The 17,503-nt window shown below is 42.0% G+C and overlaps 1 protein-coding gene and 1 pseudogene across 1 annotated transcript in view; one reads left to right on the top strand and one right to left on the bottom strand.

Annotated features, from left to right (window-relative positions):
- PPIL4 (peptidylprolyl isomerase like 4) overlaps positions 1 to 17,503 on the bottom strand; it is a 140,580-nt gene that overhangs the window by 91,359 nt on the left and 31,718 nt on the right. Inside the window, exon 4 of the mRNA XM_033937797.1 lies at positions 12,779 to 12,896. Within this exon, the coding sequence (XP_033793688.1) occupies positions 12,779 to 12,896 (118 nt within the window). The remainder of the gene's footprint in view (positions 1 to 12,778; positions 12,897 to 17,503) is intronic.
- LOC117356675 lies at positions 13,308 to 16,606 on the top strand (annotated as a pseudogene).

Below are 17,503 nucleotides of genomic sequence, written 5' to 3'. Positions count from 1 at the left end.
CTTTCACTAAAAGGAATTACCTACATTGGAAAACTAGGGAAATCTCTTCACTTCAAAACTACAGAGCTTTGGAATAATTTCCCTGCCCAGCTGTGCTGGGCTCTTTCCAACTATTCCGAAGACACCTAAAAACTTGGCTATTTTCAAAATTGTAAATTTCCGCTTCCCCCTACCACCAGCTCCCACTGTACTTCCCTTAATTTTTGTAAACCGTGTTGAGCTCTATATTTATAGAGAAGATGCGGTATATAAGCTTAAGGTTTGGTTTAGTTTACTGGTCGTGGCGTCTCCCTATTCGAAATCTGAAATATCTCCTGTGACTGGGAAGTATCAAAATGTGGGCATAGGCATCCTTTAAGTCCAAAAAGCATAGAAAGAAGGGTACCCAGGGAAAGCATCCTGAATGTTTCTTTGACCAGGAATTTGTTTAAAGCCCTTAGGTCTAAGATGGAATGAAATCACCCATTTTCTTGGGCACAAGAAAGTACATGGAGTAAAAAACCCTTTTCCCATGGTTTGATTGCATTAGCCTTAATAGGAGCAGAGATTTCCTTTAGTAGTACCTGCTTGTGCTGACAACTGAGGAAGATACTCTCAGTGGGAAATTCTGGTGTTCACTGATGCCAATTTAGTACATAACTAAGATGGACTATTTGAAGAATCCACCAGTCATAGGTTACAAGGGGCCATCTCTGATGGAAAAAAATTCAGCCTCTCTCCCAACAGTAGGTCATCTGGGACAGTTAATTGTGACAGCAGCTATGCTCTCCTGAAGCCAGTCAAAAAGCTCATCCCCTGCTTTGACCGGAGAGCCAGTTGGATCTTCTGTTGTAGAGCTGACGAGATCAGGAACGTTGGGATTGGGACTGCTGGGCAGAGTGAGAAACAGGCACGTATCTACACCTTTGACAGCAGTAAGGATGCCACCTCTTCCTGCCAGAAAACCTCGTAGTTAAGGAGCATGCAGCTGCAGTTTGCCAAAATAGGGACTGATTAGAGCATAAGAAGATAAAAATAGCCTTACTGGTCAGATAAATGGTCCTTCAAGCCTAGTAGCCCGTTCCCACAGTGGCCAATCTAGGTCACTAGTACCTGGTTAAAACCCAAAGAGAAGCAATATTCCATGCTACCAATCCAGGACAAGCAGTGGCTTCCTCCATGTCTTTCTCAACAACAGACTATGGACTTTTCCTCCAGGAACTTGTCCAAACCTTTCTTAAAACCAGCTAAGCTATCCGCTCTTACCACAACCTCTGGCAATGCGTTCCAGAGCTTGATTATTCTCCGAGTGAAAAAAAATTTCCTCCTATTGGTTTTAAAAGCATTTCTCTGTAACTTCGAGTGTCCCCTAGTCTTTGTAATTTTTGACAGAGTGAAAAATCAATCCACTTGTACCTGTTCTACTCCACTTAGGATTTTGTAACTTCAATCATATCTCCCTTCAGCCTTCTCTTTTCCAAGCTGAAGAGCCTTAACCTTTTTAGTCTTTCCTCATACGAGAGGAGTTCCATCCCCTTTATCATCTTGGTTGCTCTTCTTTGAACCTTTTCTAGCGCCACTATATCTTTCTTGAGATAAGGAGACCAAAACTGGCAGTGGGGCCACTTAACTAACTTCCTAGTATTAGGTGCAAAATGATGTTAAAAGTTTAGCTCTGGATCAGAGCATATATGGAGAGTGCAGGCAGGACACCTGAACATACATCAGGCCATAGCACTCACCTACACCTACATCATTTCACTTATTTACTCTCAAATGAACTTGTTAAATACATTATATCTGAAATAAAATAAAAACACTTGTTGAAATGTACATAATCCAGATTACAATAATTTGAATGTCAGGTTGTATAATAGCTCAGCTGAACTTCACACTAGTAGAAATACAACTATGCACTGGGCTTTATTCTTACATCAGAGAAGTACTTAACACATTGTTGGGAAACGAGTAAACATGTTTTTGCATACTATCACTAGAGTGGGAACCAACAAAACTCGGTTTCTACAAATTAGCACTGGGGTGCGGCAAAAGTATAAACACAGCTATTCGGCAAATTAAAAATTACACATTATCTATCGTTAGATGTTTGGCGGTGAAGAGATACCTGATGATTTGTGGAATTAGGGTCGGAAGGGAGATCAAAATCATAAATAAAATAGCGGTAAATTCAGTTGTCTTTCCTTAAATTTCTTAAGTATAAAAGAGTAGTTTTAAAAATTGTTTTAAATTAACCTTGAATGTTGAAATTGTTTATAACAAAATAATTTTTAAAAATGTGTTCAAATTATAATAAAGAATTCAATATAAGAAAAGAAACTGAAAATTTTATTCAAAAATAAGCAATGGTTCAGAAGATATGGCTATTTTACATGAAACGTAATTTCCCTTGCAACATTTAAAAAATTTGCCCACTTTTCAGCGTAGATCGGTGAAAAATGCCCGCAAACAATTATGACACTGGGGCATGGGAAACTCCAATACTTGTGAAGCATCAACACAGAGAGGAAAGCTCCTTTTCTTTAGTAGAGGTGTCAACGTGCAAGTCGCTGAGCAGCCAGGTTCCTGCTTCCTGGTCAGCACTGACACTCCAGCCTTTGCTGATGCCTATTTCTGATGAGTGGTACCGAGCAATCTTCAGGGAGCAGCTAGCACAGATCCTACAGCTGCAACCCACTCTAGCATCGAGGGTGTTTGCATCTGCAGAGATTATCCTTGCTGTTCCCTGAAGCTTCTTCAGAGCCTATGCTGGTGCCTGAAGAGATGTCAGTCAGTGTCGATGCATGCAGCACCGCCATCGACACTAGGGGGGGAGCCTTCCCAGACTCTAATAGTAGGACTGTACCTCAACACTTTTCAAAATATTCCACTGGTTTGAGGCAGGCTGAGTCCCTATTCGTTCAGTCTGACTTTGAAGGGGGACTCTGGGACCACTCTTGAGATTCAGAGGAGGAGCCACACTATTTATTGGAAGTGGAGGAGGAGTCATACGTTTACAATTGATGCAAAATGCAGCAGTCAGACTGATCTTTGGGCTGAGGAAGTTTGACCACGTGACACCCTACTACCAGCAGCTGCATTGGCTGCCAATGGCAGTGCACGTAAAGTTTAAATTTGCCTGCTTCTGCTTTAAAGTACTACACGGACTTGCCCCTAAATACATAACTGACCTTTTCTTCTTCTCAACCAACAGACACAAGAGAAGCTCACATTCCAATTTCGTTTCCCCCCCAGTTCGAGGTTGTAAACTGAAAAAACACCATGAACACCTTCTCTCACACCAAGCAGCATCATGGGGTAAAGACCTAGAACAATTGCTTTCGCCCACTACTTATGGGGAATTTAGGAAACGTCTAAAAACACACTTGTTCCTAAAGCATCCAGACAACTGATCCTCTCTTCTCTCTCCCCTCTATAGCGATTAACTTGTCCTTTTGATCACTCTCTCCTCAACAATGAATTTCCTGTCCTATTAATTCTCTTTCTTCCTCCCCTCTTAAAGTCAATTCAATTTGTTACCTTTGTTTAATCTTCTATAAACCGCATAGAACTTCACGGTATTGCGGTATATAAGCTGTTATTATTATTATTATTATATGGCATCCCTTTTGACCTGTCACCACCTCGGGAGAGAAGGAAGTTTCCACCAATGTCTCTCTCCTTTACCCGTTTTGTCAAGGAGATGGCTTTGACCATCCCACAAAAGTTGGAGATAGAGGAGGAGCCTCAGGTCAAGATACTAGAAGTTTTGGACTTTGAGTCTCCTCCTAAGGAAGGGGTCACAGTACCATTGCACTTTATTCTTAAGGACACATTGACAAGGAATTGGGAGATCCCACTCTCAGTGGAGGTCGTGCCTAAGAAGGTGGGTATCCTGTATCATTTAAAAATCTCTTGGATTTGAGAGGGCTTCCTCATGACTCTCTGATGGTAGAATCTGCTCTGAAATGAGCCAAGAGTGCTAGGATTCATGCCTTGGCTCCTCACCAAGACTTCGGATTTCTTTGGGAGGAAGATGTTTCAGGCCAGATTCTGCAACCGGTGCTGGCATTGGCCAGCAGCTCTATATGCGGCGCCAGTCAATTGTCAATCATGTACTGGCACCAGCTGCAGAATCACGGCCAGGTGTAAAGTAGGTGCCAGAAATATTAGGCCAGGGTTTTCAAGGCCTACACTTCCAATGCCTACCTTTTCACGTGAATCGTGCCTATGGAGGTGCTCTACAATGCCTAATGCCACTTCCAGTGTTAGCCACACCTATAGTGCATTAGATGTTGTAAAATGCCTTCATAGGCATGATAGTTTGTTGTTGTTTTTTTTAGGCACCTACATTTTGTCTTGTAAGCTTTTTTTTTTCATTTTTTAACAGCGTTTTGAAACTCTTAAGTTAGGCGCCTAACTTAAGGCACTATTTTTATGGAATCCAGGCCTTAATGCTAATCTCCTGCATCCAGGGCTATCAGCTCTTCATGAGCACATACTTGAGATTTTTGGCTCACAGTATGTTATCTCTGGCTGATTCGATTCCACAGGAGCAGGCTGAAGAACTTTGCCAGCTGGTCAAGAAGTAGATGCCAGGAGCACATGTGATACTTTTGTCTTCACATCCAGAATCTTCACAGTAGGTATAGGGATGCATAGACTCACATGAATGCATGTCTTCAGCAGAAGATCAGCACACAAAGATAAAACAGCAGTGCCTGCTCAACTTCCTCTGTCTGCTAAAAGAGCTTAGAAGAATTTGGAGGAATAGCTTTTTGGATTCAACCGTAAATGTTCATGTTTATTTTAAAACTGCATGGCTGCTTGTGTGTACTATGAAGGAAGGCTGCATGCATGTTTCTGGATAAAACTGCAGGTCTATGTGTATGTTTGTTTGTATGGTGCAGGAATGTATGAATGTTTGTGTATAGTGCTTATTGTGTGTGTGTTTCTGAGTAAAATGTAGGGCTTTGTGTTGTGTGTATAGTATATGTTTGTGCATTTTTTGCTGTATAGGACAAATTATATCCAAGTTTAGTGTAGGGCTATAGCTTGTGTGTATAGTGCTGTGTTGTATGTATGTACTGCCGTGTACCAATGTATTCTTGAAGATGATGGTGAAAAACAATGTGATGCAAAAATTAGCAGTTTCAGTGGGTCTAACAAAAATGCACCAATTAAGAGCATCAAATTTGAAAAGACACTTGCAGCATTTTCATCCTAAGTGTTAGAAGTTGTGAATGAAAAAGATATCAATGAAAATATTCCATCTACTTCTGGAATAAAAAATGTTCCGAAATCTACTGGAGACCAAACACAACTAAGAAGATTCTTTATATCTGACAAAGTTACCATAACAATGACACCAGAAAAATTCAAAAACCACATTATTGAAATGGTAGTAAAGAATAGTGTACCACTATCTTTCTTTTCACAGCCAGCCTTTTTAGGCCTAAATGGAGAAATGGCTAAAAAACTTTGTGTTTCTCTGGAAAGAGAAAGTATAAGGAAACTTATAATTGAAGAGGCCAAATGCAAAAAGGAAGAACTATGAAAAGGTCTGAAGGGACATTTTGTCTTCATAAAAATGGATGCATGAGCATGTCAGAGTCAATTATTTTGCTATTAATGTTAGATTTGCTGATGAAAATAATAAAACAATAACTGGCCAATACAGTAGAACGTTAGCTTCCTAGCCAGTAGTTCCATGGTTAAATGGTGTGTATGTTGCCTTCCTTCAATTAACATGGAAAATACATTAGTATATTAAATACAGAGGAGTTGGAGTCATGGGTACCAGAAACTGAGGAGTTGGAGTCGAAGGATTTATCTACTGACTTCACAGCCCTGGTGGAGACCCCCTTGATACTAGTGTACTCCCACTGGTCCCGATGCTTGGGCATCTATCGATGTCGATGCTTCCAGTGCCAAAGTTGATGGACCAGCCTTTGAGAAGCCAAATAGCTTCTCTTGTACCTGTCGAGGCTTCTGGGTTCTGGTCTGCATTTTCAAACACAGAGAACACTCATTTGGTATATGAGCAGGTCCAAAGCACTCGCTGCGCCAGCTGTGCGGGTTTATTATCGAGATGACACGATTACATTGGGTACATCTCTTGAAGCTACCGGAGGGGGGTAGTCTTCTTGGACATTGCAAAAAAGTATCATGGTTAAATAAATTAAATTCCTCAATGTTGAGCTAAAAAAGAAGGGGCACACTAAAATTGAGCACGAGGCTCTGGCTGAAAAGTAGGCCTAGCACAGTGAAAATTAAGAAAACTTAAAAAATGACAAAAAACAAGGGAAAAAATACAGAGGGGAACTACTAATTTTATGTATTAAACAGTTTATTAAAGACAGTGAATATATAAGAAAACAAACATGTATCAAAGAAAGACGAGGCTTTATGGGGGGCAGGGCTGGAGGCAGAATGGAGCAGAGCTATGTGTCCGGGTTTCTCCATGGAAAAATCTGGTAACCCTACCCGTGCATGTGTGGTATGTAGGGTGGTCCAAAAACATCAAGTTCATAAGACATGATGTCCACAAATCTATTTTTGTTCTATGTCTAGCCGCTGTTAATTGAGCCAAATTATAAGCCTTTTGGTGAACATTTAGAAGAGGCTCAATGATTTTAAATGTAAAATGCAAGTACAGAATTTATATTAAATTTTCCATCTAAACCTTAATTGTCAGCAAATGCACATGGAAAGAAGTTAAAATACATACTGTGTTACATACAGCTGAAAATAGGCTTGTTGGCCTAATGCAATGAGAGGCCACTGAAAAGTTTTCAGTCCAACCATCAAAGTTAGGGCAGTTTCCATTGAAGACTATACACTTAGTTCAGCGATTTTCCACTTTTTTGTTCTGTATTTTTCCAACAAAACAAAAAGTGGAAAATCACTAGTCCAAGTGTATAGCCCTCAATAGAGACTGTCCCAACTTTGTTGGTTGGGCTGAGAACTCTTCAGCGGCCACTCATAAATACAAAATGTTTGTTATACGAACACTGAACAGTAGTATTAAATTCAGTCAGTATTCACCACTGTGGCTTCAGGGATCTCAAAGTCCCTCCTTGAGGGCCGCAATCCAGTCGGGTTTTCAGGATTTCCCCAATGAATATGCATTGAAAGCAGTGCATGCACATAGATCTCATGCATATTCATTGGGAAAATCCTGAAAACTCGACTGGATTGCGGCCCTCAAGGAGGGACTTTGAGACCCTGCTTTAGAGCAAGTTGGATAGGTCCTTCTGTGCTGAGCAACAAGGCAAAGGAGGAGCTGTTTCTGCTCCTCATTCTTTGAGAGACTTGAATTTTACTGCTGCATTAAGACACTTGCTCTTTCAGCGGAGTTGTTGACTACTGTCATTGATGAAGCTGACTGCTTCAAATATTGGTAATTTAGATCATCTCTCCAGTGTGTAGGATCTTTAACCAGAAACTGTTGGGCCTTTTTCCTTGTCCATTTGTGGCAAACACACCAAAGACTATATACCGTATTTTTCACTCCATAAGACGCACTTTTTCCACCCCCTTAAGCCTTACCTGGTGGTCTAGCGGGTTTTCGGGGCAGGAGTGATCTTCCCACGCTCCTGCCCCATGCAGATCACTCATAGTAAATGGCTGCCTTGAGCTCCTATAGTCTCTCGAGACTACGACAGGAGCTCAAGGCAGTCGTTTCCTATGAGCAATCTGCACGGGGCAGGAGCTTAAAATAGCCGGAGGGAGGCAGGGGTTAGGGGCAGAACCAGCCCGAATATCATTCGCAGTTTTTTAATATTCGCGGGCCAGCTCTGCCCCTAACCCCTGTGGATACAGAGGGAGAAGTGTAATTTACATCAATAAAATTAACAAATCATCTTTGAGATCAACCTAATACATAAAGCTTCCTGCTATACCTTATCTGAATCTAAGAAGTTGCCAAGAAAAATGAAACATAGCTCAAGAAGCTCCTTGTAGTTTTCCCTTGGATATGATGCATTCAAGGCTATTCTGCAGAAAGTTGCAATTTCTTTCCGAAGGACCGATGTGTCTGCATCAAGCATATCGTCTGTAGCAACCTCATACGAATCCTGATCTATGTATGGCCAATTTTGCTGAAATGTTTGGACACCGCAACATCTGGACCTCCACTAATTCCAAACAGTTGGGTGAAGAAGCTTCCATGCACCAGTTCATCATATGATATTCACAGGCGAGCCATACTAACTCTTATCCTACTGATGATTCAATGAAGGTGTATGCACCATTCTTCGGACCTGTATTACTCGCAATGGTATCAAACACCAGTCTCCAGACTCATCTCCAAAAACTCTACTCATCCAGTAAAATATAGAAACATAGAAGATGACGGCAGAAAAGGGCTACAGCCCATCAAGTTTGCCCACTCTGCTTACCCACCCCCTGTCTATGCCCTAATGACCCAATTTCCTTATCTTGACCCTCGTAGGGATCCCACATGGGTATCCCATTTATTCTTAAAGTCTGGCACGCTGTCTGCCTCGATCACCTGCACTGGAAGCTTGTTCCAATGATCAACCACTCTCTCTGTGAAGAAATACTTTCTGGTGTCGCCATGAAATTTTCCGCCCCTGAGTTTGAGCGGGTGCCCTCTTGTGGCCGAGGGTCCCTTGAGAAAGAAAATATCATCTTCCACTTCGACACGTCCCGTGAGGTACTTAAATGTTTCGATCATGTCTCCCCTCTTCCTACGTTCCTCAAGAGTGTAGAGCTGCAATTTGTTCAGTCTCTCTTCGTATGAGAGACCCTTGAGCCCCGAGATCATCCTGGTGGCCGTCCGTTGAACCGATTCAATTCTGCGCACATCTTTACTGTAATGTGGCCTCCAGAATTGCACACAGTACTCCAGATGAGGTCTCACCATGGCCCTGTACAACGGCATTATGACTTCAGGCTTTCGGCTGACGAAACTTCTATTGATACAACCCAATATCTGCCTTGCCTTAGATGAAGCCTTCTCCACTTGATTGGCAGTTTTCATGTCTGCACTGATGATTACTCCTAAATCTCGTTCTGCTGAAGTCCTAGTTAAAGTTTCTCCATTCAAGAAGTACGTCCTGCATGGATTTCCGCTTCCGAGGTGCATGACCTTACATTTCTTAGCATTGAAGCCTAGTTGCCAGGTTGAGGACCAACCTTCCAATGTAAGCAGGTCCTGCGCCATATAATTCTGTAAACTGCATTCACTTACTATATTACATAGTTTGGCATCATCGGCGAATAGTGTTATTTTACCTTGAAGCCCTTGAGTCAGATCCCCTATGAATATGTTGAAAAGGAGTGGACCCAGGACCGAGCCCTGCGGCACTCCACTGGTCACCTCCGATGTTTTAGAGAGGGTACCATTAACCACCACCCTCTGAAGTCTGCCACTCAGCCAATCATTGACCCATGCAGTTAGTGTCTCTCCTAACCCCATCGATTCCATCTTGCTTAGCAGCCTGCGGTGTGGGACACTGTCAAAAGCTTTCCTGAAGTCCAGGTACACGACGTCCAAAGACTCTCCCAAGTCCAACTTTCTTGTTACCCAGTCAAAGAAGCTGATGAGATTGGACTGGCAGGACCTACCCTTGGTGAATCCATGCTGACAGGGATCCCGAAGATTCCCTTCATTCAAGATTGTGTCCAATTTGCTTTTAATTAGTGTTTCCATGAGTTTGCACACTATTGATGTGAGACTCACCGGTCTATAATTCGCAGCCTCTGCCCTGCAACCCTTTTTATGCAGAGGAACGACATTAGCTAATTTCCAGTCCAGGGGAACTTTCCCCTTACTTAGGGAGAAATTGAATAGCTCAGCCAACGGTTTCGCTAGGACATCGCTCAATTCTCTGAGCATTCTTGGGTGCAAATTGTCTGGTCCCATGGCTTTGTTCACCTTGAGTCTTGCCAGTTCACTGTAAACTTCACCTGGTGTGAACTCAAAATTCTAAAACGGGTCTTCTGTGCTTTGTGTTGCCTTCAACTGGGGATCGTGTCCCGGTGCCTCATAGGTGAAGACTGAGCAGAAGTATTCATTCAGTAGTTCGGCTTTATTGGAATCTGCTTCCACGTAACTTCCGTCCGGTCTTCTAAGGCGTACTATCCCGCCTGTGTTCCTTTTTCTGTCACTAATATACCTGAAGAAGGATTTGTCCCCCTTTTTAATGGTTTTTGCCAGAATTTCTTCCACTCGAAGTTTTGCCTCCCTAACTGCCATTTTGACCGCTGTAGACCTGGTCCTATATTCTACTTTTGCCTCTCTTTTCTCCGTGCGCTTGTAGGAGAGAAACGCTTTTTTCTTCTCCTTAATGAGGTGCGAGATCTCCGCGGTGAACCATTGGGGTTTATTGTTTCTTTGTCGTACTGTAAGGCAGTACTGTAAGGCAGGCTTCAGCTTCCTGTTTGCCAGTTCCACAACCAATTTTGGGAACTCCAAGTAACCTTTCTTCTCTGTTTGCCAGTGACAAGTACAGTCCATTCTCGTTATTTGCGATAGTATGGTTCCCAAAAAGTTCACAAACCACAAAATCAGACAAAATGCTGCATCTATGGGAAAATAGAAGTTAGGTTCCCATAGTACATTTTGCGCCTCAAAACCACATAAAGTGAATAATGAATTCTATAAGAAAAATAGGGTTAGGTTTCTGCATGTGACAGCATTTGAGAAAAACCCATAGTAAAACATTTAGAATGTTGCAAAGATATTTTTTTATTTGCAGTACTGCTAATAGAAGTAACATTCCTGAAACAAAATAATTGTACAGAGCAGTGCTGAAAAAATACAGTATGGTATTGCATAACCACAGTAAGCAATTAGTCTGCTCATCAACCAATACAATACACCATGGCTTTCTCACCATTAGAAGTAACACTGAGAAATGAAAAAAAAAATCATCCTAACAACTGCACATAACAGTGCTGGAAAATAAATACAGTAATGTACAGTACAGTGTTGTACAACCACAGTAAGCAATTAGGGCCCCTTTTTACAAAGCCACAATAGCAATTCTTCTGAGACCAGGAACTGTCGGCCAAGGAAGACTGCCAGAACATTGTCGACTTCGGCCCCCATAGGCTGCCGAGAAAGACAGAAGATGTGCTTCCACCCAGTGAAACGCCGCTGATCTTTTTGGCCCAAAAGAGAGAGAGAACACTACAGCTCCTTCGTGATGTACATATGTCACCACCATGGTGTCAAAAAAACTTGCCCTAATGGTCTTTCTGCCGAAGCTCCAAACAATTGGTTAACCAACATTGTGGACCAGGAGTCCACTGTCCCTGAATGGAGCGAGCCCCGCAGTGAGCCTGCAACCCAACAGGCTGGCATCCATGATAAGAATCATCCACTCAGAAAACCAAAGAAGCCAGCCCTGGCCAAGAACCACCCCCTGAAGCCACCAGCTCAAATTGCCCCTAGCTGGCTCCGACCAGACATCTGAAGGGGGAAACTCAGTGGAAATCACCAAGACAGGAGGGACTCCCATCAAGGGCACATGCGTGCTCCAGCCCAGGGGATCGCCTCCAAGAAGGCTGCCTGAGACCCAAGAACCTGCAGACAAAACCAGGCCAAGAGAGCCGGACAGTCCAAGAGAATTCTGATCTGCTGATGAAGGTTCTGTCCACTGTCCCTGAGAAGAAACACATGACCCTGTCTGGAGACAAAGAGAAGCCCCAGAAACTCTAATGACCGGGAAGATGGCAAGCGTCTCTCCCTGAACTCGCCATGGGGTGGCAAATGATGTTGTCCCCATACCCGCAGCAACAAGTTGATTTTTCCCCTGTTCTGGCGGGTTATCTGTGGTCACCCGCAGGGAACAGTCACCGTGTCATTCTCTAGTCTAAAAAAATCAAACATTTCCATCTAGTCCCCCAATTCTAGGCCTACCTTGGTATTATTCATTTTTTCCTACATTTAATGGTTCACTTTATCATAAAGCTCTCAACAAGGTACAAAACAATGAAAAAAATAACTAATAAATGTATCTCCTTTCACAATGATTTCCTTATATCCCAGCTTGCTTACTCAAAATGAAATACAGTGGAACCTTGGTTTGCGAGCTCATATATCAAAGCTAGTTTCCCCATTGGAAGTAAGGGAAACTCGCTTAATTGGTTCCCTCCCCTCCCCCCGGCGCTGCTCGCTTCCATCCCACCCCATCCCAAAAAGACCCTACTCCCACTGGCACGCTTCTACCCTCGCCCGCCCAAACCCTTACCCCGATCTGGCACCAGCACGCAGCACCAACCTACAGGCTCAGCCCAGCGGCAAGAGGCAGGATCTTCGGGCACCAGCATGTCCTGTGGGTTGGTGCTGCGTGCCGGTGCCAGATCGGGGTAAGGGTTTGGGCGGGCAATGCCGGTTCTCGGGGGGGAGGGGGGAAGGGGGCTTTCAAATCGAGTCAACACTCGGTTTGCGAGGCACGATTTGCTTGAGTGTTTTGCTCGTCTTGCAAAACACTTGCAAACCGAGGTTTGACTGTACTGTAATTCCTATCATTTTTCTTCCTAATTGATCTTATCCTACCAATCTATATAAGTTCATCCAATTACAGAAGACAAGATTAAGCGTACTCAAACCCTTCAGTCAATTTATGAAAGAGCTCACCAAATAGCCAGGCTTTTTCCCATTTTCTAAACAAAGAATAGACCTCTTTGCGTCAAAGGTCCTCCAGAAGCAAATTCATAGCTGAGGAGCTGAGTACCTAAAAGCCATCTGCTTCATACTGAACAGCTTACTTTCCCCGAGGACCTTCCTCTTTTTCATTGCTACAGAAACAGGCCCTACTCTGCTCACCTGAGATCCATGCTGTTCACTCCCATTGTTCACCATGGACACTGTTCCTTTCTTCTTGTGTTTGATTCTTGGTGTTTTTTCTGCCTCAAAATACCTAGCTTGATCCCCATAGAGTTTACTGGGGAAAAAAAAGCATAACACACATTCATGGAGTTAAACAACAGTAGAATAAAAGGTTATTAATAGAAAAATGCAGGTTTATTATGAATGTTAATTTTGAAAATATATAGAAAATGGCATTGGGGGTGGATATTCAGTCTATAATTTTTAGTAGCTTGCAAACTGCTGCCAGCCATAGAGTTGAACTAACCCTAGATATTCAGTGCCAGGATATGCACAACTACTAGAACTGAATAACCAAGTACTGTATGACCAATGCCTGGCTAACACACCACAAAAAGTTAGGACAGCTGAATATACTGCTAACCAACTAACTACATAGGTGATTGACTGGCTAGCAAAGATATTCAGAGGCCCTAAACAGTTACCTGACGCTGAATATCTGGGATTGGCTAACTCAGCAAGAACTATGGGAACAAAATTAATACAGCTAAAGATCAAAGTAAGGCTCTTTTTTCTCTATGGAAATCTATAACTACATTATCTGATCAAACAAACAAACTATCCAAACCATCTGAAAAAGAACTAGCCTCTTTTTTTAAGGATAAAGTTTTAAAAATCCAGTCATCATTTTCTAACACATTGGCTTCTTTTAATCCACTAAATGTGGAAAATTCTTCTTTTGATATTCCAGTAGATAGATATTGGAATTCATTTGACATTATCACAGAACCCCAACTATTGCAACTTTATTCTAAATTTAGTCAAAAAACTTGTATACTTGATTCTGTCCCATCATATATCTTTTCTAATATTCCTACCTTCATTATCTCTTGGCTTACAATGTTGGTCAATCATATATTTGCTAGTGGTTTATTTAATTTAGATATAGGATGCATTATATTAAATCCATTATTTAAAAAAATTCAGGTCTAGATCCATCTCTGGCCCTTAACTATTGCCCAGTTGCAAATATCCCTTTATTAAAGAAGATCTTGGAAACCATTGTCTCAAAGCAATTATCTGACTATCTGGATAAATTTTCTGTACTCCTTCCATTTCAACATGGTTTTTGATCCAATCACAGTACAGAAACTCTTCTTATCGAGGGGGCGTGGCTTGGTTGCGCATGGAGAAGGTTGTACAGTAAATGAGCTCCGTTTTTATAGACCTTGTTAGGGATAATAAGTCATGCAAAAGTTTTGCAATTTGTTTTTAAGAAAAGGGTAAGAGCTGTATAATGGCTTCGTGAAAGCAGAATAAAAGTGATTCAGCGTATAGAGAATGACACAGTGACAAAATTCATCACCGTTACCGTCCCCGCGGATAACCGCATGAAATAATCCCATGTCATTTTCTAGTGTCTATTTCAACCTCAGTCCTTCTACACCAGCATTCTTCAGAGCAAAGCTTGTAGGTCAGTGGTTGTGGCCATTCATAATCTGATTCTTCCCTCTCTCTTTAAAGAATGACATGAAGATGGTTTCCCGCGGTTATCCGCGGGGACGGGAACAGTGATGAATTTTGTCACTGTGTCATTCTCTAATTTAGCGTTTGTAACATCTGCGCTGTCAAAAGAGCAAAGCCGGAGCCAGAAACACCGTTGAAATCAACGCCATCAAAAAATGGCGACAGCGATATTGTGAATGAGTTGAAAGAAATAAAAGAGATCGTTTCGGGCATAGCTAATAAAGTAAATGATCTCACAGATGAAGTGTCTATTCTTACCAGGAGGATGGAACAGGCTGAAATTAAAACAAGTAATTTTGAGAAAAGAGTGGAGACAGCTGAAACGGAGATAGTCAAAAGCAAATTGGATCGGAAAAAAACTGAACTTCTTACCCAAGAGCTGGAGGATGTTTCAAATCGTGAGAGGAGGAGTAATTTGCGTATCTTAGGTCTCCCAGAAGGGGTGGAGAAAGGGAGTGCTATTTCCTTTCTAGAGAATTTTTTGCCTAAGATACTGCCTATAAAATCAAAGTTCCCTCTCGAAATCAAAAGGGCTCACCGAATCCCTGTAAAGAGAGATGATAGGCAAAAGGGTCCTCGTCCTTTAATATTTAAGCTGCTGAGGTATCAACAGGTTTTAGAAATATTCCAATTGGCAAAACAAAACAGGAACTTGAAGTGCCAGGATGTGCGTATTCATATTGTTCCTGACTTTGCTAAAAATACAGCAATTAAAAGAAAAGGTTTTTTAGCGCTGCTACCACAATTGAGAGCTATGGGGGCTAAATATGGTTTATTATATCCATCACTAATGAGAATTATTTTTGAGAATAAGACAATTACTTATGATGATCCAGAAAAGTTACATGAATTCATTGATCAGCAGGAACAGCCCATGCTGACATAAATTTGAGAAGATATATTGAAGAAAAATTGATTGTGCGGAATGTTTGATTTTTAACTTTCCTTTGAAATATTTTTATAGGCTATGAGTCAATTATATTTTCCGTGAAAGCTTATGGGGAAAACGTTAAAGAACGTTTTTTGATTCATTTTAAACTACAAGATTCAACGGCAGAAACAATGTGAAATGGAATGCCTTCCCATCTTCTATTTTGGGTTGTAGTTTCAAGATTCTTTAAATGAATACTTTTGAGGAAATTACATTTATTCTGCAATTTATTGAAAATACATAAAGTTAGAATACATGATCTTTAAAGGAGTCTCTCCACGAAGATCCTCTGATGTTTGGAGCAGGATTGAAATTCAGAAATGGAACGCCTGAACTTGTCTGGAAATACGCAGGCAAAATGACTGGTTGTGCAACCGTTAGCGATCTGAATTGCCGCACAGGAGAATAAAAGTAGACAGCAGTTTGATGGAATAGAGGATTCTTATTTCTTCACGGATGTTGAGCACACAGACAGCTCAGAAAGTGATGGGAATTCTCAGCGATCTACACGGGTGACCCGTTCTTCAGCCGGGTTTGTCTGGAGCTCTCAAGTTTCCAGCTCAGTTCACAATCTGCAATCGTTTGGTGCAGAAAAGTCAGTGTATTTCGAAAGGGTGACAAGCAGTTTACAGCAGCCCACTCCTGTGAGTACGAGATAATATCCACTCTGAAAGACCCGCTCGTCTGGATTGGAAACTGAGCAAGTGGTTGACTTTTGTACTAGAGTTACAGAAATGCATCTGATCAGGATGAATCTCCTCTAAGGTCCCTAACAGGGAATGCTCCATCCTTGGAGTATGACAAAGATATTTCTAGTCCTAATATGTCACATGATGAAAACGTAGTTAAGGTTATGTTGCTAAAGGTCTTTGGCAGTGACCTTTCTCATCGGCTTCCATGAAAGTGACAATTTCAATATGAACTGTTCTATGCCAGGCTGCAATACTCTAGGACATCCAACAGGAAACTTGAAAGACATTTTTCTATCTCTGGTGTCCTCTCTATTATAACTTGTCTGCAGGAATCTACAGAAAGACAAATGCGGTATAAAGGAAAAGTGACTGAGTTGCGCAATAAAAGAAATTCTGCCCTTACCAAAGAGAAGAAGGAGAAATACATGGAACACCGAGAAGCCATGGAAACATCAGGGAGTCATTGTTGGAAAACCTGGCCAGTGAGTAAGATTTGGAGCTATTTGTTGGGCTCAAGCTCGAGCATCAAAGGACTTGAGGAAGTTGTGGCTTCAGGGTCAGATCACGGAAGGCAGTAACATGATAAAGATGAATGTATTTGGACGCTATGAGCTGGACACTTGATATCACTCTCCATATCCGGCTGGAAGGAGGGACTTCACAGTAGAAACATAGAAACATAGAAAATGATGGCAGAAAAAGGCCATAGCCCATCAAGTCTGCCCATACCAATGACCCACCCACCTGACTTTTACTCCCCTAGAGATCCCACGTGAATATCCCATTTTCTCTTAAAATGTGACACGCTGTTGGCCTCAATCACCTGCTGAGGTAGCTCGTTCCAATGATCGACCACCCTTTCGGTGAAGAAGTACTTCCTGGCATCACCATGAAATTTCCCTCCCCTGACTTTCAGCGAGTGACCTCTGGTGGCCGAGGGCCCTGTAAGACAGAAGATATCATCTTCCACCTCTATACGTCCCGTGATATACTTAAACGTCTCAATCATGTCTCCCCTCTCTCTTCGTTCCTCCAGTGAGTACATCTGCAGTTTTTTAGCCTTTCTTCATACGTGAGATCCCTGAGCCCCAAGACCATCCTGGTAGCCATTCGCTGAACCGACTCAATTCGCAGCACATCCTTCCGGTAGTGTGGTCTCCAGAATTGAACACAATACTCCAGATGAGGTCTTACCATGGATCTGTACAGCGGCATTATGACTTCAGGTCTTCTGCTAACAAAACCCCTACGGATGCAGCCCATCATTTGTCTTGCCTTGGAGGAAGCCTTCTCCACGTGATTGGCAGCCTTCATATCAACACTAATGATCACTCCTAAATCACGTTCCACCGTGGTCCTGGCCAAGGTCTCACCATTTAGTGTGTAAGTTCTGTGTGGATTTTTTTTACCTAGGTGCATCACTTTACATTTTTTAGCATTGAAGCTTAGCTGCCAAGTCGATGACATTTTATGAGAATATTTTATTTTAAGTACAGTTGGTCTTCATCCCTCTCCTACTCTTCATTCTAAAAATGAAAATCTGAAGTATAATACGTTAATGATTCTTGTTTA

This window comes from Geotrypetes seraphini, chromosome 3 (assembly GCF_902459505.1).
Source record: "Geotrypetes seraphini chromosome 3, aGeoSer1.1, whole genome shotgun sequence".
NCBI lineage: Eukaryota > Metazoa > Chordata > Amphibia > Gymnophiona > Dermophiidae > Geotrypetes > Geotrypetes seraphini.
This window is presented reverse-complemented; position numbering and strand designations above follow the sequence as displayed.